Source organism: Bos mutus, chromosome 13 (assembly GCF_027580195.1).
Source record: "Bos mutus isolate GX-2022 chromosome 13, NWIPB_WYAK_1.1, whole genome shotgun sequence".
Taxonomy (NCBI): Eukaryota; Metazoa; Chordata; class Mammalia; order Artiodactyla; family Bovidae; genus Bos; species Bos mutus.
Window position 1 is genome coordinate 23497458 of NC_091629.1, and position 24914 is coordinate 23522371.

General features: G+C 45.1%; 1 protein-coding gene across 3 annotated transcripts in view; it reads left to right on the forward strand.

Moving 5' to 3' along the window:
- DTD1 (D-aminoacyl-tRNA deacylase 1) overlaps nucleotides 1-24914 on the forward strand; it is a 135204-nt gene that overhangs the window by 618 nt on the left and 109672 nt on the right. For all 3 annotated transcript variants that reach the window (XM_070381139.1, XM_070381140.1, XM_070381138.1), the window contains exons 2-4: nucleotides 4613-4703; nucleotides 7139-7374; nucleotides 14805-14911. In XM_070381139.1, the coding sequence (XP_070237240.1) occupies nucleotides 4613-4703; nucleotides 7139-7374; nucleotides 14805-14911 (434 nt within the window). The remainder of the gene's footprint in view (nucleotides 1-4612; nucleotides 4704-7138; nucleotides 7375-14804; nucleotides 14912-24914) is intronic.

Below are 24914 nucleotides of genomic sequence, written 5' to 3' on the forward strand. Positions count from 1 at the left end.
TCGCAGGGGCTGGTTCTGAGCGTGTTCGCTCCCGTAACCCGGGGAGACCCTGAAGCATCGGGAGGCGTTTCTTTCCACCAGTCTCTCGTGGACCGAGCCTCGCGGCCCTCAGTCTTTCTCCTGGTCACTTGTGGTCTCGTGTGGACATCAGGGGTCCAGATGACTAGTGGGTACAAGGGAATCGTTTCAAAACTCAGACAAGATCATAAAGATGTTAACATTATTATTTTTTTTTGGAATGACTACATTGTCTTCTAGTCTTTCCTATTCTTATTGGCAGAATTCTAGTATTGTTTCCCTTGTAGATAACCCTGCCCTCAAGCCAGTGTATACCAAACGCGTGTTTTTGTGTCCAAGAAAGTATAGCTCTAAGAACGAAACAGCAAACTCCCCTAAAGAAACCATCAAACTCGGTAAAACCATGTATTTAAATCTGAGATTCTACTTTTCAGTCCTGCAACATGATTTCTGAGGTGTTTTGGTAACTGGTTTGCGATATGGTCCTGGAGTAACGGGGGATAGTATAACTCTGGGGTTTATTGCCTTTTTTTTTTTTTTGAGAAGAATTTTGCAGTCTGCTCAATGTGATCGTCATGAGCAGCGAGCACACTTTGCAGAACGTTGAGTTTTGGTCCTAACCGACAACTCTCCATTCTGCCAATCTGATTAAAAACATGATTCTGTGAGATTAGCTGCATAGTTTGAATGATTTTAGTTTACTATTTAAATTACATGCTTTGGATTAAAAACAACGTAGAAACCATCCTGCATGTTAAGGAAAAAAAAAGAAAAAACATGCAAGAGTGCTAACTGTGGTTAGGAGTTAATAAGATGGAATTCTCTCGCAGTGCTGGAGGAGCCTTTGGTTAGCCAGGCCTTCTCCTTGAATTACAACAGAGACATTTTCTGATTGCTTTAGGATGACTGGCTCCACTGCCATGTGGCCTTTCGTGAGTGGCATTTTATTTCAAAGGTTCTAAAATGCAACTTCCGATTTTATGAGTGACAGAGGAGAATATTAGGAGTCACATTATGTAGTAGCCTCCTTTATGAACATGGTCCGGCACATTGATGCCTTAGCTTGGTTATTGTGATCATCTAATTTTAAAAGCTTTAAAATGATGGAACATTTCAGACATATTCATATGGTTACATGGATGGAACAAGACAGTAACCCCCATGTCTATCACTCAGCTTTTTCTTTAATTTTTATTGGAGTATAGTTGACTTACAATGGTTGGTTTTAGGTGCATAGCAAAGTGAATCAGTTACACATATACATACATACCTCTTTTTTAGATTCCTCACTCAGCTTTATGAGCTGAAATGTGAATAGATTCATAGAATGTTGGAAAGAGATTGGTTGGGTTTGAATGGATTAATTAGGTGGTGAATTCTTCTCAAAGAAGAGGTCTTGTATGGTGCCAACATACATGGCATCAAATAAACTATTTTAGTTTACTTATAAACTAAATAAATTTATATTTACACAAAATAAATTTATATTGACTAAATATCTCAGGTCTTTCCTAGCCCTGTGTTTTTTCCCTTTAGAAATCCATTTGTCTATAATAAAACATCCCTAGGGAGGGGCATAACTTCTCCAAAAGGAAAGTGTCATTTCAAGGCTTTGGTGCATAATTTGTTCTTTAGGACAATACCACATTATGAAAATGTTGAAACTCTTCACATAGTGATTTGAAACACTTCAAATTGTGATTCTACTTCTGAGGATTTATCTACGATGTTAATCCTAATTGTGGAAAAAGCTTTAGAGGGATGAGCCAGCAGAGCCCTGAGGTCTCTTAGGGCAGTCACACTGCTCTATATGATAGTGTCATGGTGGATATATGTCATGAGACATTTGTTCAAACCCCCACAACACCAAAAGTGACCCTTGGTGTAAACTGTGGACTTTGAATGATGACGTGTCCATGGAGGTTCATTGTTTGGAACAAATATACCATCTGATGAGGGACGTTGGTGGTGGGGGGAACTGTCTGGGGGCAGGGTATATGAGAAGCCTCTGTACCTTCTGTTCAATTTTGCTATGAACCTAAAACTATGCTATACAGAAACGTCTGTTAAAAAAAAAAGGTCTTTAGTGTCCAAAGATTTTCACCACGGTGTTATTTATTGAAGTGAGAACTTGAAAGCAAGCCATTTATCTGGCCAAATAGGATGGTTAGTCCATCCATGGATAGAATGCAGCTGTTTCACTGGATGGGCTGCAACTAAAAGATGTTTAGGAAAAGCTCATAATGTGAAAACATGCCCATGTGCTGTTAAAAGATGAGACACAAAAATTTATATATAATATTATTCGGTGGAGAACAAATATGGAGTAAAATCTGTGAGTGGAGAAATCTCAAAAGGAAATCAATCAGTAACATACTAAAGTGCTTGTCTTTGGATGTTCTGTGTTCTTTTTTTCTTTCCTGTTTTTTTAAAAAATTTCTATAATGCATATGGCATTACTTTAATGGTGAACATAGTTCAATAATCATTTTTTCAGTTTTTAAAATATACTCTGGGGAAAAATTTTAAAATACTGATATTGTAAGAAAATAATATGGATTTAATTAAAGAACAAATAGAGCCGAAGTTTTCTAAAGCCATACAAACAGGCAAACAACCCTGAGTGTTTACTGGCTATGTCAGGATAGATGATTTTGGTTTCATATTTTGAGTCAGTGGTTCATCACTCATAGTCCATTACAAAAAAAAAAGCATAGAAGAAAATATTAAAATGTTTGGTTTTTTAAAGTATAAAAATAAGAAACGTTAAGCTGTAAAAAGAGTTATTTAAGGAATAAGTCGAGGCATATACTTTCCTGGTTTCTGACTGTCAGATGGTCCCTTGTCAGATGCCTGCAGAAATGGAGGGTTTCTCATTCTTTCCTGAGCTTGCAGGATGTGGGACATGGCACAGTATGCGATGCCTTGTCAGGAACATTTATGGATATTATCATCCAGCAGAAGCAGACAGCAAAAAAATATCAGAGCTGACCCTTCTCTGGATTGGAACATTAGGTCAGTACAGAATAAAGTAACCAAACATCAATAATCTAATGAGCTTCAGTAACAAGTTGGCCCTAAAATTGAAAATTATGAAGATAAACATTTGAAATATGGCTTTAGTTTGACCCCTGTAATAATGTTTCTTGCTTAAGTAGTGTGCCACCATTGATAAAATGGTAGTGTTGTGTACTTGCTGTTTAGTCCCTAAGTCGTATCTGACTCTTGCGACCCCATAGACTGTAGTCTACCCAGCTTCTCTGTCCATGGGATTTCCCAGGCAAAAACACTGGAGTGGGTTGCCATTTCCTTCTCCTGGGGATCTTCCTAGCCCAGGGATGGAATCTGCATCTGCTGCATTGGCAGGTGGATTCTTTACCACTGAGCCACCATGGAAGCCCAGAGTGTACAGTTGACTCTGCTGCTGCTGCTGCTAAGTCGCTTCAGTCGTGTCCGACTCTGTGTGACCCCATAGATGGCAGCCCACCAAGCTCCCCCGTCCCTGGGATTCTCCAGGCAAAAACACTGGAGTGGGTTGCCATTTCCTTCTCCTCGGGATCTTCCTAGCCCAGGGATGGAATCTGCATCTCCTGCATTGGCAGGTGGATTCTTTACCATTGAGCCACCATGGAAGCCCAGAGTGTACAGTTGACTCTGCTGCTGCTGCTGCTAAGTCGCTTCAGTCGTGTCCGACTCTGTGTGACCCCATAGATGGCAGCCCACCAAGCTCCCCTGTCCCTGGGATTCTCCAGGCAAGAACACTGGAGTGGGTTGCCATTTCCTTCTCCAATGCATGAAAGTGAAAAATGAAAGTGAAGTCACTCAGTCATGTCTGATTCTTCGCGATCCCATGGACTGCAGCCTACCAGGCTCCTCCATCCATGGGGTTTTCCAGGCAAGAGTACTGGAGTGGGTTGCCATTGCCTTCTCCAACAGTTGACTCTAAATACACGCAAATATTTGAAATAGAAATCTGTGTTCAGAGAATTTTCTTTTTTATGGGTGGGGTGCATCATTCAAAAAGATTTGGAGGTCATTGGCTTATAATGCAACATTAGTAATAAACTGGGAAATAATAGAATTTTTCTGACTTGAAGCTTAACTTTTAAGATGTATTTTTTATGTATATTTCTCTTTTCTGCAGTTAGTAGAGAAATCATTTATTTTGTATGACATAAATGTTTTTGCATTCTGTATTGTGTTACCCAGTTTGCTGATTTTCAAGAAAAGCAAGTATTTCCTTTCTCAGAACTAACATAGCTAAGCTGGATTCTCTGGGAGGAAAGCTCTGTTGTTACAGATGGGCAGACTCATAGAAAATTTCAGGTGTCTCACTCATGGTAACACAAATGAACATGAGGCCTGAAAATCATGTGTCACGGTTGTTCACAACTCATTCATTCCAGATGTCAAATCAGAATGGGCAGCTATGATCATAATACTGAGTTAATGTAAGCTCTTATATGTTTCAGTACCTGTGGCCTTTGCCAAAGAAGTTACAAGTACAGCGTTTAAGCTTTCCTGTGGATACTCATACGTGCTTCATGGCACCTGCCTGGTTCTGAGTCTCTTTTCCCTTTTGTTGCCTTCCCAGTTGGAGGAGAACAGATAAGCGCCATTGGACGGGGCATCTGCGTGTTGCTGGGTATTTCCTTGGAAGATACACAGAAGGAACTGGAGCACATGTAAGAGGCATCTTATCTTACATTCCACATCACTGCTGTTCTGGTGGGATATGTGCTGGTTGTCCAGCTAGCTGGCTAGTTCTTTATATGATATATACGCACAGACATATATACGTATGTATATATAGGCACTTCCCTGGTGGTCCAGTGGCTGAGACTCCATGCTGTCCATGCAAGAGGCCCCAGGTTCAATCCCTGGTCAGGGAACTAGATCTCACATGCTGCAACTGAAGATCTTGCATATGCCAAAAAGAAGATTGAAGATCCTATGTGCTGCTACTAAGACCCAGTGCAGCCAAATAAATAAATATATAACAGAACTTAAAAAAAAGATACATATATGTATATACACACACACACACGGAACTTCCGTAGTGTTTTGCTCCTGTAAAGTGAGCCTCTGTCACTTTCATCTGTGTGCCTTTCGATGCATTGTGGCCACCTCTGTGTCACGGACGAGGAGGGCAGGGAAGAGCCGTCACCTGGCGGGTGACGTCAGTGGCGGGCTGGAGCGCAGCTCAGCCTCTGTCCCTGTGTGCTCTTGCAGCCTCGAGCCATTCTCCTAATGCAAACACTGAGCCTCTTTTCACATGAATAGTTTATGTTTCCAGTTTGAGCTGCACTGTCTGGGCCCTGTTACACATGTCAGAAATGTTCAGTTGTTCACTGGACACATGAGGATCTGCAGGTCAGTGAGGTTACGTTACCTGCTGACGGTCGCACACATGTATGTAGCACAAAGCCTGACTCCAGACTAGAACCTGGGCTGCCTGACCTGGAAGCCGGTGCTCTCTCTTCTAAGGTGGGAGCTTTGTCACTGTTATTGCCTGACTGGCCTGTCCTCACGTTTCCTCTCCCCAGCACTACCTGGCACACTTTCTTCCAAAGCTTGGATCTGTTTTCTCTCTGCCCTTTGGTACCCAGAGCAAAAGTGCAGCAGCGCCCAGTAGTCCCTTTTGTGTTAGGTTGAAAAGCAGACTTGGAACCGAATTCCTGCTAAGGTGTTAGTCTGGCAAGGACCATTCAGTACCACTTCACGAATGTCGGTGTTTCCATAGCTGTCCCTCAGATACACAGGAGGCTGGGGGTGGTGTAGGGGTTAAAAGCTGGGGCCTGGGTCTGAATCTTTCTGTGGCTCTGACAAAATGGAGAGCTAGTATGTAACTTGGTGGTTCAGAGAGAGGACTCAACAGAAGGTGGACCTCAGCCATGGAAAAGGGGCCATGGACATGTCCCCTGCAGAAGGCGCCTACAAAACTGGTGGCGAGCGAGTATTTGTAGAGGCTCTGAACGTGTCTTTGGCATCATCCACACAGGTGGGTTCAGGGGGTGGAATTGCAGCTTGCATGGAAATAGTTGTTTGTTATTTGTCTCAAGTCTGACCTTATAAATGTTAGCCAGTCCTCTTCCTTGCTGAGGTGGATGTCCTTTGTCATCCCCACATACAGGGAAAGCCCCTCTGGCTATAAGGAGCCTGTGACATGGTTGTCAAAATGTCTCTCCCCAGATCTTCCTGCATTTCTGCACTGACCATGAGTTTTCTCCAGGGTGTTTGCCGAATTGTTAAAAAGGGTCATCATTTACCCCTGTGTAAAAATTGAATTCTCTAGAAAATAGAACTGAGCTCATGTTTTGATATAGCCCCAGCTTGAAGGAGCAGATAGTGAAGAAGGGTTCGTCATCTCAGCTCAAGTTCCCACTGGAAGCTCTGTGAATTAGAGGGGCTGATAAAAGAAAGGACTGTTATTATCCCATTCGGAGAAGGCAGTGGCACCCCACTCCAGTACTCTTGCCTGGAAAATCCCATGGACTGAGGAGCCTGGAAGGCTGCAGTCCATGGGGTCGCTGAAGGTTGGACACGACTGAGCGACTTCACTTTCACTTTTCACTTAAATGCACTGGAGAAGGAAATGGCAACCCACTCCAGTGTTCTTGCCTGGAGAGTTCCAGGGATGGGGGAGCCTGGTGGGCTGCCATCTATGGGGTTGCACAGAGTCAGACACGACTGAAGCAACTTAGCAGCAGCAGCAGCAGCAACAGCAGCAGCATTATCCCATTACTGAAGGGCTCAGACGGTAAAGAGTTTGCCCACAATGCGGGAGGCCCAGGTTCGATTCTTGGGTGGGGAAGAACCCCTGGAGAAGGAAATGGCAACCCATTCAGTATTCTTGTCTGGGAAATCCCATGGACAGAGGAGCCTGGTGGGCTATAGTCCATGGGGTCCAGAAGAGTCTGACACAACTTAGTGACCAGCACTCTCACTTTTTACTGATGAGGTGCAGGGAGGAAAGGAACTTGCCCGAGGTCATCCGTCATGTAGGCGATGGAGCCAGCACAGTGTTCCCCGTCTGCAGAGCACTGGTGACATTTTAGGGGCATGGGTGTGTCTGGGTCTTGCGGGTCTCTAGGTGGCTCTCACCCGGGTTTTCCCCTAGGGTCCGGAAGATCTTAAACCTGCGTGTATTTGAGGATGAAAGTGGGAAACACTGGTCGAAGAGCGTGATGGACAAGCAGTACGAGGTGCTGTGCGTCAGCCAGTTCACCCTGCAGTGTGTCCTCAAGGGGAACAAGCCCGACTTCCACCTGGCCATGCCTGCAGAGCAGGCCGAGTCCTTCTACAAGGGCTTCCTGGAGCAGCTGCGCAAGGCCTACAGGCCGGAGCTCGTCAAAGGTAGGTGGGGTCCCCCAGGGGATAGGGGGGCAGTGTCCCCAGGACATTTTCCAGCAGAGGACCAACAGTCTGCAGATTTCCTTTCCAGAAAGTTCGCTGTTTATACTTATTACTTTTTTTTAAATTGGGGTATAATTGCTTTATAATGTCGTGTTAAGTTTCTGCTGTACAACAACAGTGAATCAGCTATGTGTATATATATGTGGGCTTCCCAGGTGGTTCAGTGGGCAGAACCTCCTGCCAGTGCAGGAGACGTAAGAGATGCGGGCTCGATCCCTGGGTGGGGAAGATCCTTTGGAGGAGGAAATGGCAACCCACTCCAGTATTCTTGACTAGAGAATCCCACGGACAGAGGAGCCTGGTGGGCTACAGTCCATGGGATTGCACAGTCGGACCTGATTGAAGCGACTTAGCACGCACACATACATATATCCCCTCCCTCTTTGACCTCCCTCCTCCCTACCCCATCCCACCCATCTAGGTTATCACAGAGCCCTGAGCTGAGCGCCCTTGTGCTATATAATAGTTTATTATTTTGTTAAAACCACATTGGAGCCGCTGCCCCTGCCGCTGCCATGTGTGTCCTCTGAAGGCTGCATGGTACCGTTCACCCTTCTCCGTGGCTTCTGTCCATGTTTGAGGCGTGTCGCGGCGCAGCAGCGCACAGGATGCAGGGTGCTTTGTTTTGGTTATTCACCCTGCCTGACGAGGAATGCAACTGCCGGCCGCAGAGGGGAGTCGCATGTCCTCTCAAATTTCTAGGAGCCATACTAAAAAAAGGAAAAAGAAACAAGCAAAACTGGTGTGCAGGACATCCCCAGGGTTCTGATTTGACCCCGCAGTCAGTGTAGAGAGTTCCTGATGAGCGTTCTTCTTTCCTGCCTTGTACTGAAGCTTTCTGCTCACTGTGCACCTTGATCCAGGCCCACCCCGTTTCCAGCACTCCGTGGCTGCGTGTGGCTCTCTGCTGGCATGTGAACAGTGTAGACTTAACCGCTGGTTGTGGGAGATGCTATCCAAGCTTCATCGACCAAGAGGGAGCCTAGAAAATGCCTGAGAAGAGTGGGCCTGGTTTGTAGGAGAACTGTGAATCCAACATTATGAATTTTCTTCTGAGGGCCATTCACCTCTAGTCTGTTTTCATGTTTCAGGGGACGAGTTGCATTTAGACTATCCTAGTGTGCCTTTTGGAGAAGGCAATGTTACCCTACTCCAGTACTCTTGCCTGGAAAATCCCATGGATGGAAGAGCCTGGTGGGCTGCAGTCTGTGGGGTCACTAAGAGTTGGACACGACTGAGCGACTTCACTTTCACTTTTCACTTTGATGCATTGGAGAAGGAAATGGCAACCCACTCCAGTGTTCTTGCCTGGAGAATCCCAGGGACAGGGGAGCCTGGTGGGCTACTGTCTATGGGGTCGCACAGAGTCAGACACGGCTGAAGCGACTTAGCAGCAGCAGCAGTGTGCCTTTTGCTTCAGCTACTGGGAAAGTGTATTTAGCCTCCTTTGGTGATGAACCTCAGGGTGAGACCGCAGGATGACCACTTCTGTGTCTGATCAACCACAACTGTGTCTGCTGCTGCTGTCAGCCTCCTGTAGACATTTAGCTGTTGTCACCAGTTAATTCTGTAGTTTTTCTTGTTCTTTAACTTTCTCTCTCTGGGTTAAATAAACCCAGGTCCCTTTTTTATTGGGCCTATTTTCAACCATAAGGGATAAATGTCATGACCTGACTCTGGAGTTCTGTAGCAGAACCCCACCTCAAGGGCTGTCAGCTCCTCAGATCGGTCATGTTCAGAGGAGTTTTGTCCCAGCTCCTCACTGGTATTTCTTTAAATTAAATTTTCCTCTTATGTGAAGTGTCCATTTGCCAAAAGGACAGATGGGTTCTATGTGATCAGGACCCTTTCACCTTAAGTCAAGTCCTGCCCTTTACTTGGGTCCTAGTAGAGAAGGAATACACGTCCCTCATCTGGGAACATCCCAGTTTAGAATTCCATGGACAAGTCTGGTTGTGGACGTCCACTGGGGTCCTCTGTCCAACATGGCTTTGCTACAAACAAGGTTCTTCCCCCAATTAGGAGTTCAGTGCTTTGAATAATGATGTTTCTTTGCTGAGCCAGGGATTAACTGCTGCCATCATTGTGTCATCTGCCTGCCGTGTAGAATCATCCCATTTCTGAGTAACCTCAGATGTGTTTGAGACTGCCCCAAGTTCCTTAGAAGGATGAGCACCAGGAATATCACAGAAGCACGGGAGAGAGCCCTTTCTGTGGGACATGAGTGATGGTTGTCAGGGAACTCGCGGGTGAAAACAAGGCCACTTTCATTGAAGCCCTTCAACACGAGTGTTCCATGTACCCTTAAGTGCTTTGTGTTCCTAAAAACAGCTCTTACTTTTTGAAAAGATGTGTATTTTGTCCAGGTCATTATGTGAAGTGCCTGAAGCAGTGTACTGTAAACACTATAATTTTATAAAGGATCAGAATTAAGCTCATGGGATATGGTACATCAGATCATTCTGATGAAAAGCCAACATGGATGATGCCAGGGGTTTTAATCAGAATTTATTTTCAGCTCCTTTGGGCTTTCAGAGGCCTTACGGTGATCTCCCGTGCCTTGCTTGCTCTTCTGTAGTGGAACAAAGTGCAGGGAGTATGTTTTACACGCTTACTGTCGTTGGGTTAATTTTGAGATTCTGGCTTTCACCTCCAACGTGGAAAGTCCTCTGTGAGCTGAAGGAACATAAAGTGCTGAATACATTTTCTTTCTTGAAAGATTTTCAGGGTCTCTTCAGTGACTTTAAGACAATGTAGTTTAATTTGAAAATTAGAAAATTTAACCCTGATGCCAAGAAATTAAAAAGAAATGTCCAGTTCTTTTGAGATGTAATTGACCTGTAACGCTGTGTTAGGTTTAGTGACTTGACGTATGTATGTACTGTGAAATGACCACAAATTGACATCCATCCCCTCCCAGGTTACATGTCTACATCCCTAAGAGCTGAGTGCCCAAAACACACCAATTTCTTCTAAGTTGCCTAATATCCTTTCCCCATGTAAAATACCCTGCCCTTCTAACCCTCCTGGCTTCATGTGGCATGGTCTCAGGTCCCCAGGGCATCAGGAAACACGATGCTTTGCCCTTCGCTCCTTCACTCTTTGTTCACAAGACGAGTGTGCTGCTCTCATTTCCTGTTACCGCTGTGCCCTGACAGTTTGGATGTGTCCTCCTCCTCCCTGCTTTTGTGCCAGTTGGAAGCTGCCGCCGCCTCTGATTCTGAGAAAGATCTTTCAGAGCCTAGCTCAGGCCTCTCTTTAAGTGCTGTGTTTGGTACCAGTGTTTCATCTTTAACTTTTAGGCATGATTGTGCTGTCATTCTGTTTTAAACTAATGCATCAATGGACTTGTTTACAATGTGATATTTTCTACTAAATCCAGTATTTTCAAGTAAAAACAAACAAAAAATGACTGTCTTCATCACTATTTTGCAGGTCAGGAATCTTGGAAGGGCTTGGGCGGGCTCTTGTCCCAGATCCTGATCAGCCTGAGGGATTTCTTGGCTCAGACGATAAAGAATCGTCCTGTGATGCAGGAGACCTGGGTTCGATCCCTGAGTTGGGAAGATCCCCTGGAGGAGGGCCTGACAACCTACTCCAGTATTCTTGCCTGGAGAATCCCATGGACAGAGGAGCTGGGCGGGCTGCAGTCCATGGGATCACAAAGAGTCGGACATGACTGGGCAACTAACACAGGGGCTGCCCTGCCTTCATGGTAGAAACCCGTGGTGGGGTCGACGCTGCCAGGTGGCGGCCACGGTGCTGGCTGGGGCTGGGGATCTGCTTCTGGGATGACCTCTGTTCATCTTGTTTCTGTGCCCTGCCTCATCTAATTCCCCTGGGCTCCCCATGATGCTTGGCTTCTCCTAGCCCAGCTGTATTGGAGTAGCTGGATTTCTACAATGGTGCCTGGCTTCCCCAACCAGAAGGGGACGCTTCAAGGAGCAGGAAGTGGAAGCGCCAGCCCCACAGACAGGCCTGGAAAGTGGCCTGTGTCATGCCCCACGTGCTGTTGGTTAGGGCAGTTACTCAGCCGCCCGAATTCTGGGGGAAGAGTGGAGACCCGCCTCCAGTGGAAGAAACGTCAGAGTCTGTGACTATCTTTCATCCTCCGCAGTTCACACCTCTGCTGTTCTCAGAGGGTTTTTCTCATCCTCTGCCTTCCCTTCAAATACTTGCTTTGGGGGAGAAACCCAGCGCACAAATCCTCAGTCCTCCCCTCTCTTGCAGAACGAGCCTGAGGCTGAGGGCGCTTTGTGGACACCCCCAACCTGAGTGGGCTTCAGGATGCTGAGTTCTCATTTGGCCCCCTACAACCCCACCCCACCCCCCACCCAGGAGCCTCCATCCTTCAGCTGAATGCTAGAAGTACCGCTTAGCGGGTGTCCTTAACCATTCTCAGAGTTGAGTTCTGAGCATGTGTTGCTTTTATAGTTAGGAAACAAAAATAAATGTGATACCAGAATGGAACAGTTGAAAAGAGGGATCTCCACTCTCAGCATCTTGTTCCCACTCTTAGCCGTTTTGTGCTCAGTCTAGGAAAGCGCTTACCTGTCAGCTTTGTTCAGCAAATCAGAAGCCTCCACGGGATTAAAAAGAGCTACCTATGTATTCCCTGCAGGTCTGATCCGTGGTGGGTGGCAGAGAGCTAGAGGAATGTGGAAGGTTGTTTAAGGAATGCAGGAGACTTCTGACTGTCCTCCACCCCTCATCCCGACCCATATTCCCTCTGGGCATGTCCCAGCCCTGACAAGTTCATCTTGCAGAAAAGTGCCCAAAGGAGGAAGACCATGTCGAGTCTTTCCTTCATGGTTAGGGTTTAATTTTTTTATGGGTTTGCTTAATTTTCTTCTCTTTTTACTATTAATACTTAAAACATTTTCATCACATGCGTAAACTTTCAGTGGAAGCCTGTGTTACGTACTTTGGCCAGTGCTACGATGCCAGAGGCGTTACTGTTCATGTAAATCTAGGAATTCTCGATGGGGGAATCACATCTTTGTTGAGATCTGAATCTGTAGACCCCGAGTCCATGAAGTTTTTTAAACTGTTCCTGCTTCCCCTGCTGAAAGATTTAAACTTCTCCTTTCATGCTGAGTCGTTTCCTGTCTTTGGATGGTGACAAGGGTGAAAGGAGTTTCTTTCCACCTATACCTGTGACTTATCTTTTTAAAATTGCCTTTAGGGACTTCCCTAGTGGTCTAGTGGCTAAGACTCTGAGCTCCCAATGTAGGGGGCCGGAGTTTGATCCCGGGTCAGGGAACTAGATCTCATGTGCCGCCCCTGAGAGTTCATATGTCACTACTCAAGATCTTGCATGATGCGAGGAAGATCAAAGAGCCTGCGTGCTGTAACTAAGACCTGGTGCAGCCAAATGAATACCTACATACACACATAGATATATATATAAAAAAAAGAGTGACCAGTTTTCCTGCATGCTGATTTGCTGGGCTCTGGGCTGGTGCCCTGCCTGTACTCACGTGCACGTTCCTTGTGGTGGCCGGTCATCCTGAAAGACACCGGGCCACAGAGAGGCAGGGTGTGGCTTCCTGGTGGAGGTCGGCAGGCTTTCAGGCATTGACATCAGGGGCGTGGACATCAGCCTTTCTCGGTACATGGAGCACTGTGGTTTGGGGCTGGTAGGGCCCTTGGACCTTGCGGGGTTGGCCCCAGTGGGGAGTGTTGCTGCTGGAAACATGTGGGACTTATATTTCAGAGCAACCTGATTATATCACCACTGGAGCCCAGATGTAGTTTTGTAGATATGTTCCTGCCTTTTGACATTATTATTATTTTTTTAATGTTTTTATTTTTCCTAACCATTTTAAGTTTTCTTGGGGGCTTTACTCTGTGAGCTGGACTGGGAAAAAAATATATTACCATTTTAAGACTTCTTGAAACATGTCTTTGGATTTATTGTCTGTACCAGTGGAAAGGTGCACAATAGTTCTGTTCTTAACTGAAGAAAAACAGGCAAAGAAAATAAATTTCTTGCTACTTAGAATGATAAACGGGGTGAAGCATATGCTGTATATCCTGGCAACAGAAATTCAAGGTCGGAAATAATTCCTTTCCTCCTGAGCCTGCCTTCAGCTTCCCTGAGGAGAGCTGCGGCTGAAAGTTGCTCCTAATTGTAGCCATAATTTTTAGCCTGCAATTAAACACATGATTTCCTCCCCAGCTGATGTCTTTTTAGCTCCTGACAAGGGTAGCACAAAAGCTCTGTGGATCTGAACGGCCACTTTAATCTAAGTGGAGGCCACAGGAAGCCACCGTCATCTGAGCACGACTGGCTGCCCAGCGGGAACTAGATCCATGTCACCTCTAAAAATGGGGAGCAGCTTGGCTTCTCTTAGTTGCCCGCGCCACTGCCCGAGCCTGTTCTGCCGGGACCCTCCATGAGGTCATGGATCATTGGAGGGGCCCCTTGCTGCTGTGGTGGCTCTGGTGTCCGGGGGTCCCAGCACTGAGCCGTTCTGGAGGGGGGAGCCCAAGGAGCTCCTGGGCTGCCCTTCTCCTTGGCCTGTCCCCCAGAGGTGGTCCGTCCTGTGAAAGGTGCTCCATGTGAAGTGAGGGCTCCTCCCCAGGGGACTGTGGGGACCACCGGAGTGAAGAACCAAGCAGGTGTCCCTCCTCCACGTCTTGAGAGCCCGTCTTGAGCTGCAGTGCACCGTGACCCCCAGGGATGGGCAGGCAGTCATGGTCCCTCAGACCGTGATGCGGAGAGCAGACCCTGACTCTGCACACAGGAGCATTCCCCTGCTCCTCGAACTTGGATCTCAACCTCGGTCCTCTCGCTGGTCTCCCTGTGTTGCAGGAGGGACGCAGAGGCCTCAGAGCTGGCTGGGGCCCTGAATCCCGTGGCCTTTGAAGTCCTGTGCCCTGCGGAGCCTCCTCCAGGGAGCCCCTCTCACTCCTTGTCCATCCTCTAGGGAGGGGCTGGGGACCTCTCGCCCTTCTCTGGCCTTCAGGGTCAGGATTCTCAAGGTCAAACAGTGCTGTGTCATCAGCAGACTGTGCCCATCTGTCCCCCCATGAGACCCCAGGTCATAAACACTGGGCTGTCTGCCCCAAAATGGAATTCCAGAGTTGTGGTGTTGGTTCAACTTGAATTTTACCAAATTCTTTGCCCTCTAAAGTGTTCATACACTTCATGTCCTCATGGCTTCACAGTCCTGTTAACCCATGATTTCCCCAGCCGCCCACTTGCCAGGGCTGCAGGGCGTGCAGGGCCCCTCTGATGTGTGTGGTCTTGTGTCTCCCTTATTCTGGGGCTGGCCGGCCCTGCTCCCAGGTTTCGATTGAACTGATCGCGGAGAGCCTTAACCTGAGGTCTCCACCTCTCGTGATGGCTGCCATTGCTCTTACAGATGGCAAGTTCGGCGCCTACATGCAAGTTCACATTCAGAACGACGGGCCTGTGACCATAGAACTGGAATCTCCAGCCCCTGGTGCTGCTGCCTCCGACCCGAAGCAGGTAAGCCCAGAATCAGGGGCTGGTCAGTCTCCTGGGAGCCAGGGACACCTTCTGGCTTTGACTTAGTTCCTGGAGCTTGTCTCAGTCTGGGGTGGAGACAACTCTTCATTGCAGGAACCTAGGGTTTTGTTTTCCTACATCCGTTCCCAAGAACACACCTATTGTCCTGCATCTCCTCTGTGCTATGGCCTGGCCACCTCCTGACTCAGGATCCGTGGCACTGCCCAGTCCCTCCTCCGAGCAGCTCCTGGGTAGGGCTGTGGCACCCGCTGGCCACTGGGTGGCAGCAGTGGAGCGGCATAGCTCCCCTTGTCCACAGCTCCGGTACCCGAGTGTGGAGTGTATGTGGAGTGGGTTTATCCCAGGTGTGGGTACATGTGCTACCAGAGGTTCTTTCTGAATCCTGTTTCCTAAAGCAATGTCTGACCTGGATTTGCTGCCAACTCTGTCAGCCTTCAGAAAAAATTTAATTCAAACAGAAAAAGGAAATCTGTGCTAGCCCTTGTGTGCTGTGGGCTTCTGGTAGGTGCTTAGTGCTTCTGAAGGCTGTGATTAACACAGCCACTTAGTGACCTTTGAGAGGCATGTGGGCAGGAGGCGTGAGAGCTCAGGAGGTAGTTCCGTCTTCCTCCCCTGCTTCTAGGACGCCATGAAAAGAAGGCTATGGGGGCTGGGGGGAGCATTATATAAACCTGAAGCTCTGTGCCCTGTTCAGAGTCACCATTTCTAAGGGGAACAGAGCCTTTCTTTCTCGTTACTGATTTTCACTGGGCAGGTATGCTCGGTATCTGCTAGCCTTAATCCAAGCTGCTGGTTCTCAGCCTCTGACATGCAGCAAAGTAATGGGAGAAATCAATATTCCCACTGCCTGGCTGCACCCAGACCAATGACACAGATTCTCTGGGGTCGGGTCAGAGGAGGTTCTGGTCTGAAGCCACGACTGGAACCACGAGTGTGAGCTGCAGAGGGAGGGACCCGCGCCCTGGCCTGTGCCTTGATGGGGTCTGTTACCTCGAACGTCTAAGGGCTGGCCAGATCACTTGCAGACAAAATACCAGACTCCTTGCTCAAAAAGCAGGAAAAAGTGCCTGTAAACTTACTACAAAGGTCCAAGTATGGATGTGAGAGTTGGATCATAAAGAAAGCTGAGCACCAAAGAACTGATGCTTTTGAACTGTGGTGTTGGAGAAGACTCTTGAGAGTCCCTTGGACTTCAAGGAGATCCAACCAGTCTATCCTAAAGGAGATCAGTCCTGAATATTCATTGGAAGTGCTGAAGCTGAAACTCCAATACTTTGGCCACCTGATATGAAGAACTGACTCCTTGGAAAAGACCCTGATTCTGGGAAAGATTGAAGGTGGAAGGAGAAGGGCATGACAGAGGGTGAGGTGGTTGGATGGCATCACCAACTCAATGGACATGAGTTTGAATAAGCTCTGGGAGTTGGTGATGGACAAGGAAGCCCGGTGTGCTACAGTCCATGGGGTCGCAAAGAGTTGGACATGACTGAGTGACTGAACTGAACTGAAAGTTACTACAGTGTAAAGCTTTTTACTTTCATCCGTAGTCTCTGGACTTACCGTGCTTTTTATTTGCTATTTAATACCATTCTAACCAAAGACAAAGTAAAAATTTATATTATTGACATGAATTTATCATTTCTCTTTATATTGTCCAAACCATTAAAAAAATATTTTGTCTTTTAGTTGATTTACAAGTATAGTTAATTTCTGGTGTATGGCATAGTGATTCAACTTTACATATATATATTGTTTTCCATTCTCTTTTCCATTATGGTTTGTCATAGGATATTGAGTATAGTTCCTGTGCCATACAGTAGGACCTTGTTGTTTATTCATTCTATATATAATAGTCTGCATCTGCTGACCCCAGACTCCTCCTCCATCCCTCCTCTACTCCCTCCCCCTTGGCAACCACAAGTCTGTTCTCTGTGTCTGTGAGACTGTCTGTTCCGTAGGTAAGTTCATTTGTGCCATATTTTAGATTCCACATATAAGGGATATTATATGGTATTTGTCTTTCTCTCTCTGACCCACTTCACTTAGTATGATAATCTCCAGGTCCATTCATGTTGCTACAGATGACATGATTTCCATTCTTTTTTATGGCTGAGTAATGGACATGGAACAACGGACTGGTTCCAAATAGGAAAAGGAGTACGTCAAGGCTGTATACTGTCACCCTGCTTGTTTAACTTATATGCAGAGTACATCATGAGAAACGCTGGGCTGGAAGAAGCACAAGCTGGAATCAAGATTGCCAGGAGAAATATCAGTAACCTCAGATATGCAGATGACACCACCCTTATGGCAGAAAGTGAAGAGGAACTCAAAAGCCTCTTGATGAAAGTGAAAGTGGAGAGTGAAAAAGTTGGCTTAAAGCTCAACATTCAGAAAACGAAGATCATGGCATCCGGTCCTATCACTTCATGGGAAATAGATGGGGAAAAGTGGAAACAATGTCAGACTTTATTTTTCTGGGCTCCAAAATCACTGCAGATGGTGACTGCAGCCATGAAATTAAAAGACACTTACTCCCTGGAAGGAAAGTTATGACCAACCTAGATAGCATATTGAAAAACAGAGATATTACTTTGCCAACAAAGGTCTGTCTAGTCAAGGCTATGGTTTTTCCAGTGGTCATGTATGGATGTGAGAGTTGGACTGTGAAGAAAGCTGAGTGCCGAAGAATTGATGCTTTTGAACTGTGGTGTTGGAGAAGACTCTTGAGAGTCCCTTGGACTGCAAGGAGATCCAACCAGACCATTCTAAAGGATATCAGCCCTGGGTGTTCTTTGGAAGGAATGATGCTAAAGCTGAAACTCCAGTACTTTGCCCACCTCATGTGAAGAGTTGACTCATTGGAAAAGACTGTGATGGTGGGAGGGATTGGGGGCAGGAGGAAAAGGGGACTACTGAGGATGAGATGGCTGGATGGCATCACCAACTCAATGGACATGAGTTTGAGTGAACTCTGGGAGTTGGTGATGGACAGGGAGGCCTGGCATGCTGCAATTCATGGGGTCTTAGAGTCGGACATGACTGAGAGACTGAACTGAACTGAACTGAATACTCCTTTATATATACACACACACACACACACACACACACACACAGTTCTTCTTTATCCACTTCTCTATCAATGGACATTTAGGTTGCTTCCTGGTCTTGGCTACTGTGAATATTCAGTGCTGCTGTGAGCATTGAGGTGAATGTATCTTTTTGAATTACAGTTTTCTCCAGATGCATGCCCCAGAGTAAGGCTGCTGGATCATGTGATAACTCTCTTTTTCGTTTTCTGAGGAACCTTCACACTATTCTCCATAGTGGCTGTACCAACTTACATTCCCAACAACAATTTAGGAGGATTCCCTATTCTCCACACCCTCTCCAGCATTTATTGTTGGAGATATTTTGAGATGGCCATTCTGATTGGTGTGAGGTGATACCTCACTGGACTTCACATTTCTCTAATAATTAGCAATGCTGAGCATCTTTTCGTGTGTCTGTTGTCTTATGGAGCATACTTGGCCTTCCTAGATGTAAAATGTAATATTACAGTGTCACAGTAATGAAAACAGATGGTCCTGGCTGAGCAAGAGAGAAACCCATCACCGAGGAGATGAGAGGCCTGAAAGGGAGCCTGATTATTGATGAGAAGTTTGGTTTGTAATAAAGATGGTGTTTCAGATCAGGTCAAGAAGTGGATTCTCATCAAAGGTGTTATGAGAACTGGCTGGTTAGTTTTAAAAATTGAACACAGTGGAGATCTGTGAACTTACGTGGAAAACTCCAAAGAATACATGCAATGTGATTCCAGTTATATAAACCTAAGACTGTCGGTTGGTATGTAACTCATTTATCTGTCTCCCACTCTCTGGATCTGCTGTCTCTAATACATTCTGGTACAGAGAAAGTTTATATGTTTTTTAAAAATTGAGGGACTTCTCTGCTGGGCCAGGGATTAAGAATCCATTTTGTGATGCAGGGGACATGGGTTTGATCCCTGATCGGGGAACCAAGATCCCACATGCCATGGAACAAGTGCATGCTAAGTTGCTTCAGTTGTGTCCAGTTGTTTGAGATCTGTGAACCGTAGTCCTCCAGGCTCCTCTCTCCATGGGTTCTCCAGGCAAGAATACTGGAGTGGGTTGCCATGCCCTCCTCCAGGGGATCTTCCTGACAGGGATTAAACCCACATCTCTTGTGTCTCCTGCCTTGGCACATTCTTCACCACCTGGGAAGATCAGTTTAACTTATAAGGGGCTTCTAATAATGTGAGAGGTAATCAGCTCAATAGCCAAATAGTCTGCTTGTTTACAGGTTGGTCAGACCTGGATTCATAAACTTTTAATGTGCCTTCTCTCTGTGCCTGGTAGCTCTGCTCTTCTTTCTAGATGTTTCTTTTGTTTTTTCTTTAAAGGAAGTGTTGAACTATATATAAAATGAGACACTAATGAGAACCTACTGTATAGCACAGGGTTCTCTACTCAATACTCTATAACGGCCTGGATGGGAAAAGAATCTAAAAAAAGAAAGAGTGGGTATATGTGTATGTATAACTGATTCACTTTGATGTACACTTGAAAGTAATACAACTTGGTAAATCAACTATCAGATTAGATCAGATCAGTCGCTCAGTCGTGTCCGACTCTTTGCGACCCCATGAATCGCAGCACGCCAGGCCTCCCTGTCCATCACCAACTCCTGGAGTTCACTGAGACTCACGTCCATCGAGTCAGTGATGCCATCCAGCCATCTCATCCTCTGTCGTCCCCATCTCCTCTTGCCCCCAATCCAAATTGGAAGAAAAAAAGTGTTGAGAATGTTGTTTTTCTGTTTTTTTTTTTTTTTAATGTGTAATCTAAAAGTAAACCTCACTTTTGAAAAATGAAATTATTCCACCTGAAGGAGGATTATAGTACATAGCAGATTATCATTGTTAATAGAAACACAGTTGAGAACTAATGGTTTCTGAGCTTTGTATCCGTGCTTGTGGACCTTCAAGTACCACAAGACGGGGGGAAGCTCGATTCTGCCCTTGACTGACTTGTTCAAGGTCATGGGACGTGGCTACTAAGTAAACGAACTGGGTTCCAGTAGAAGACAGTCTTTCAGGTCGTCCTGTCTAAGGTTTCTTCTGATGCAACTTCCTTAACTGCCGTCTTTCTGATCTATAATATGATCTGTTCAAAGAAATGAAGCCTCAACACCTCTCAGATCAGTGGGTGGAACTTGGTCCTCTAGGAGTCAGCTGATCTAGAAATGGGTTCGTGTCCTTGCCATTGACCTTCAGTTCACTTGTAATTGCACTGAGGTTTACAGGTCTGTGTGTTTTTGTTTTCCCTGAACGTTGGATGGTGTTGAGCAGAATCCCTTGGTACAGGCTTGCAAAGCCATCCTTCAGGGCTTACTCATCCTGTTGTATTTTTCCAGGTTCTGGGAATCACTGGCCTGTCTCCAGAGCCTTTGTATGTCACAGTTAGAAACATGGTCTGTGTTTGACAGGTGGGAAACAATTTTGTTGAGTAAAAGGTTAGATTCATAAGGGAGACATGGAAATCAAAGTGTCTTACAATGTTAACCTCCTATTTTGACCATTAATCGATATTAACAGTGTCTTTTTGTTAAGGTTATATTATCGATTTATTTTATTGATAGAGGTATAATTAATATATGATGTTAGTTTCAGTTATACAACATAGCAATTCCACATTTAAATACATTACTGAATGATCACCGTGATAATTCTAGTAACCATCTGTCACCATACAAAATTACAGTATTATTGACTATATTCCTTACTATGTATATTATGTTCCTGTGACTTAGTTATTTTATAACTGGGAATTTGTTTCTTGGTCTTCACTTCCTTTTCCCACCTCCCTCCCTTTCTGGCAGCTACCAGTTTGTTCTCTGTATCTACGATCTGTTTCTGTTTTGCTTTGTTTGTTTTTTAGAGTCCACATTTAAGTTAGATCATGTGGTATTTGTCTTTCTCTGCCTGACTTATTTCACTTAGCATGATAACATCTAGATCCATTCATGTTGTTGCAAATGGCAAGATTTCATTCTTTTTTTTATGGCTGATTAATATCCCATTGTGTATTTATAACCACATCATCTTTATTCATTCATACATTGATGGGCACTTGGGTTACTTCCATATCTTGCGTATTGTAAATGATGCTGCAGTGAACATAGAGGTGCATATATCTCTTTCAATTCGTGTTTTGTTTTCTTTGGGTATATATCCTGAAGTGAAATTGCTGGATCTTATGGTAGTTCTATTAATTTTTTGAGACATCTCCAGACTATTTTCCATAGTGACTGCACCAGTTTACATCCCCCAACAGTGCATGAGGGCTCCCTCATGCACTCTCCCTCTTGGCCACACTCATATGGTCAGTTCATCTCTGAAAAGGAAGCAGGAATATAAAGTGGGAAATTGTCTCTTCAATAAATGATGTTAGGAAGACTGGACAGCTGCATGTAAAAGAATGAAACTAGCCCATTTTCTTATACCAAAATATGATTTTTTCTTACACAAAAATAAACTCAAATGGGTTAAAAACTTAATCATAAACCATAAAAGTAGAAGAAAATAGGCAGAACATACATATATATATTATATATTTGTATATTTATATATATACAAATATATTTTTGGATCTGTCTCCTCAGGCAAGGGCAACAAAAGCAAAAATAAGCAAATTGGACTGTATTAAACTAGAAAGCTTTTGCATGGTGAAGGAAACTGTCAGCAAAATGAAAAGGCCACCTGCTGAATGGGAGAAGAATTTGCAAATGACATATCTGATAAGGGGTTAGTATCCAGAGTCTATACAGAAATTATGCAACTCAGTATCTACAAAACAGTTGATTAAAAAGTGGGCAGAGGACCTAAACTGACATTTCTCCAAAGAAGGTATCCAGATGGCCAATAGACATATTAAAAGATGCTCCACACCTCTAGTCATCAGGGACATGCAAATTATAACCACAATGAGACATCATTTCACGCCTGTCAGAATAGCTGTCATCAAAAAGCAGATAACTAGCTTTGGCACTTACTAGTTTAAAAGCTACATTACTAGTTTAATTATGAGTTGGGATATGAATAAATGTTTATGAACCATACTTCCATATTTTGACTTTAATTTGTAATTTAAAGTTATTTCAAAGCTTGTTTTTGTTTATTAATTTGTTTCACTATATTTTGATATTCCACTTAAATTTAATTCCAGTAACAACAGAACAGGAACTGAGTCTTAGGGTCTACAGCATAGTCTAGAAAATGTGGATCCACTGGGAATGCTTCTTTCTCAGTATTTTGTGTTTTCAAGCCAGGTCATGCACTGTCAAGTTAATCTCGATCCAGACTGCTTCCATCACCATTGAACTGACGTGAGTGCTTTAGTGAACAAATGAGTTAATCGCAGCCCATTCCAGCCACTGATACAAATGCTTGAGAAGTTGCTTTATCTGCTTGGGTTAGTGGTCTTGCCTCTTTCAGTGAGCATAGTCTTTTCTGTTTATTGCAAAGGTTAGTCACTTTTAATTATGGCAATTGTTCTGAAATTTACATTTTTAAAGTTTTATGCCATAGAAAACGTTGAGCTCACATAAATAGGATAGGGTGACAAATCCCCATGTACTTGGCATCCTACACCAGTGGCTGTCACCCATCACAGAGAATTCACACCTTACGGGTGTCCCTGTGCGTGGCCAGCTGTGGGCAGTGCTGATTGAGGTCCAGCTGGAGAGCCATGTGGGCAGAGCACACATCTAGGGGTAGAGGGTGGGGACCACAGAGAACAGGTCATTGAGTGGCTGTATTCTTTCCTTGTTTGAAGGGCATTTAGTTAAAATTGTTTTTTTCCTAATACAAATGGGCAGTGTGTTAGTATACACGCTCGTATGTAAATTTTTTCCTGCTTGTGTGAGTGTTTCTGTTGGATGATGGAGGAAACGTGTACGTATGAGAGCAGCTTTGCATACTTTCATCTTCCCCGTAAACATATCATAACCTGCTACATTTTAGAACTTCCTTGCTCTTTTTTTTCGAAGTTCTAGCTTAATTATTCTCTGAATGGAAGTATCTTTATTGGAACTGTCTTAAGAAATGCTAGGGACTTTCAGGGTGGTCCAGTGGCTATGACTCCATGCTCCCTATACAGGGGGCCTAGGTTCGATTTCTGGTCAGAGCACTAGATCCCACGTGCTGCAACTAAAGGGCCTGCATACGGTAACTAAGACCCAGCCAAATAAGTAAATAAAAGAAATGCCGTCTGCCACAGGAGACACTCATATGTCTCCGTAGCTTCACACAGTAAAAGTTACTGGCACCAAAACACAGACTAGGTTGGTAGGGGTCTACTCCATTTGCTGACTCAGGGACCCAGGCTCCCCCAGCTTATAACACTGGCCTGCTGTGCAGGAGGGGAGAAGGATGGAGACCCCTTATCAGCAGTTGCTGGTCACCTCTGCTCACGTGTCTCTTGGGACCACTCACTTCGTGGGCTTGCGCTCAGATGTTGGGTGAGCACCATAACTGTGCCCGTCCTCCAGCCCTCAAGGAGGGGGACTTTGTATATTTGACCACTCTTAAGCTCCAGCTCCATGTTTGCCCGTCCAAACACTGAAAGTCTTCACCACCAACCCCTGCACTTAAGGGAAAGGAGGTTTGAAATCAAGCCTAGACTTTCTTTCTGTCTCAGGTCCCTCCTTAACTTTGGCCCTTCAAGCTGGGTCCTGTGTAAAGAAAGGTAATTCAACAAAATATTTTTTTAATTGAAGTGTAGTTGACTTATAGTGTCGTTTTGATTTCTGCTATACAGCAGAACCTTGTTGTCCATCGATTTTGTATATAATAGTTTACATCGGCTAATCCCAAGCTCCCACTCCATCCCTCCCTCACCCCTGTCTCCCTTGGCAGCCATAAGTCTATTCTCTGTGTCTGGGAGTCTCTTTTGTAGATAAGTTCATTTGTGTCCTATTTTAGATTCCACATGTAAGTGATACATGATATTTGTCTTTCTTTGTCTGGCTTACTTCACTTGGTATGATCATCTCTAGGTCCATCCATATTGCTGCAAATGGCATTATTTCATTCTTTTTTATGGCTGAGTAGTATTCCATTGCTATTGATACTAAATTTCTAATAATGAAATGCTTGTCGTGCTTTATGTCTTTGCGCACCTGTATGCAATGACATCTCAGATTAGATAGGAATAGAGGTCTAATTGTACCCCTCCCCCTTTTTTGGTTCTTGTTGTTGTTCACTCTCTAAGGAAATGGCAACCCACTCCAGTGTTCTTGCCTGGAGAATCCCAGGGATGGGGGAGCCTGGTGGGCTGCCATTGATGGGGTCGCACAGAGTTGGACATGACTGAAGCGACTTAGCAGTAGCAGCAGCAGCAAGTCGTGTCCAACTCTTTGTGACCCCATGGACTGCAGCACACCAGGTTTCCTTGTCCTTCACTATCTCACAGAGTTTGCTCAAAGTCATGTCCATTGGGTCAGTGATGCCATCCAACCATCTCATCCTCTGTTTCCCCCTTGTCCTCCTGCCTTCAGTCTTTCCCAGCGTCAGGGTCTTTTCCAGTGAGTTGGCTCTTTGCATCAGGTGGACAGAATATTGGAGCTTCAGCTTCAGCATCAGTCCTTCCAGTGAATATTCAGGGTTGATTTTCTTTAGGATTGACTGGTTTGATCTCCTTCCAAGGGACTCTCAAAAGTCTTCCCCAGGACTGCATTTCAAGAGCATCAGTTCTTCGGTGCTCAGCCTTCTTTATGGTCCAAGTCTCACATCTGTACAGTAATGCATCCAACTACTGGAAAAACTATGGCTTTGACTAGACGGACCTTTGTCAGCAAATTGATGTCTCTGCCTTTTAGTATGCTATCTAGGTTGGTCATAGCTTTTCTTCCAAGGAGCAAGCGTCTTTTAATTTCATGGTTGCAGTCACTATTGGCAGTG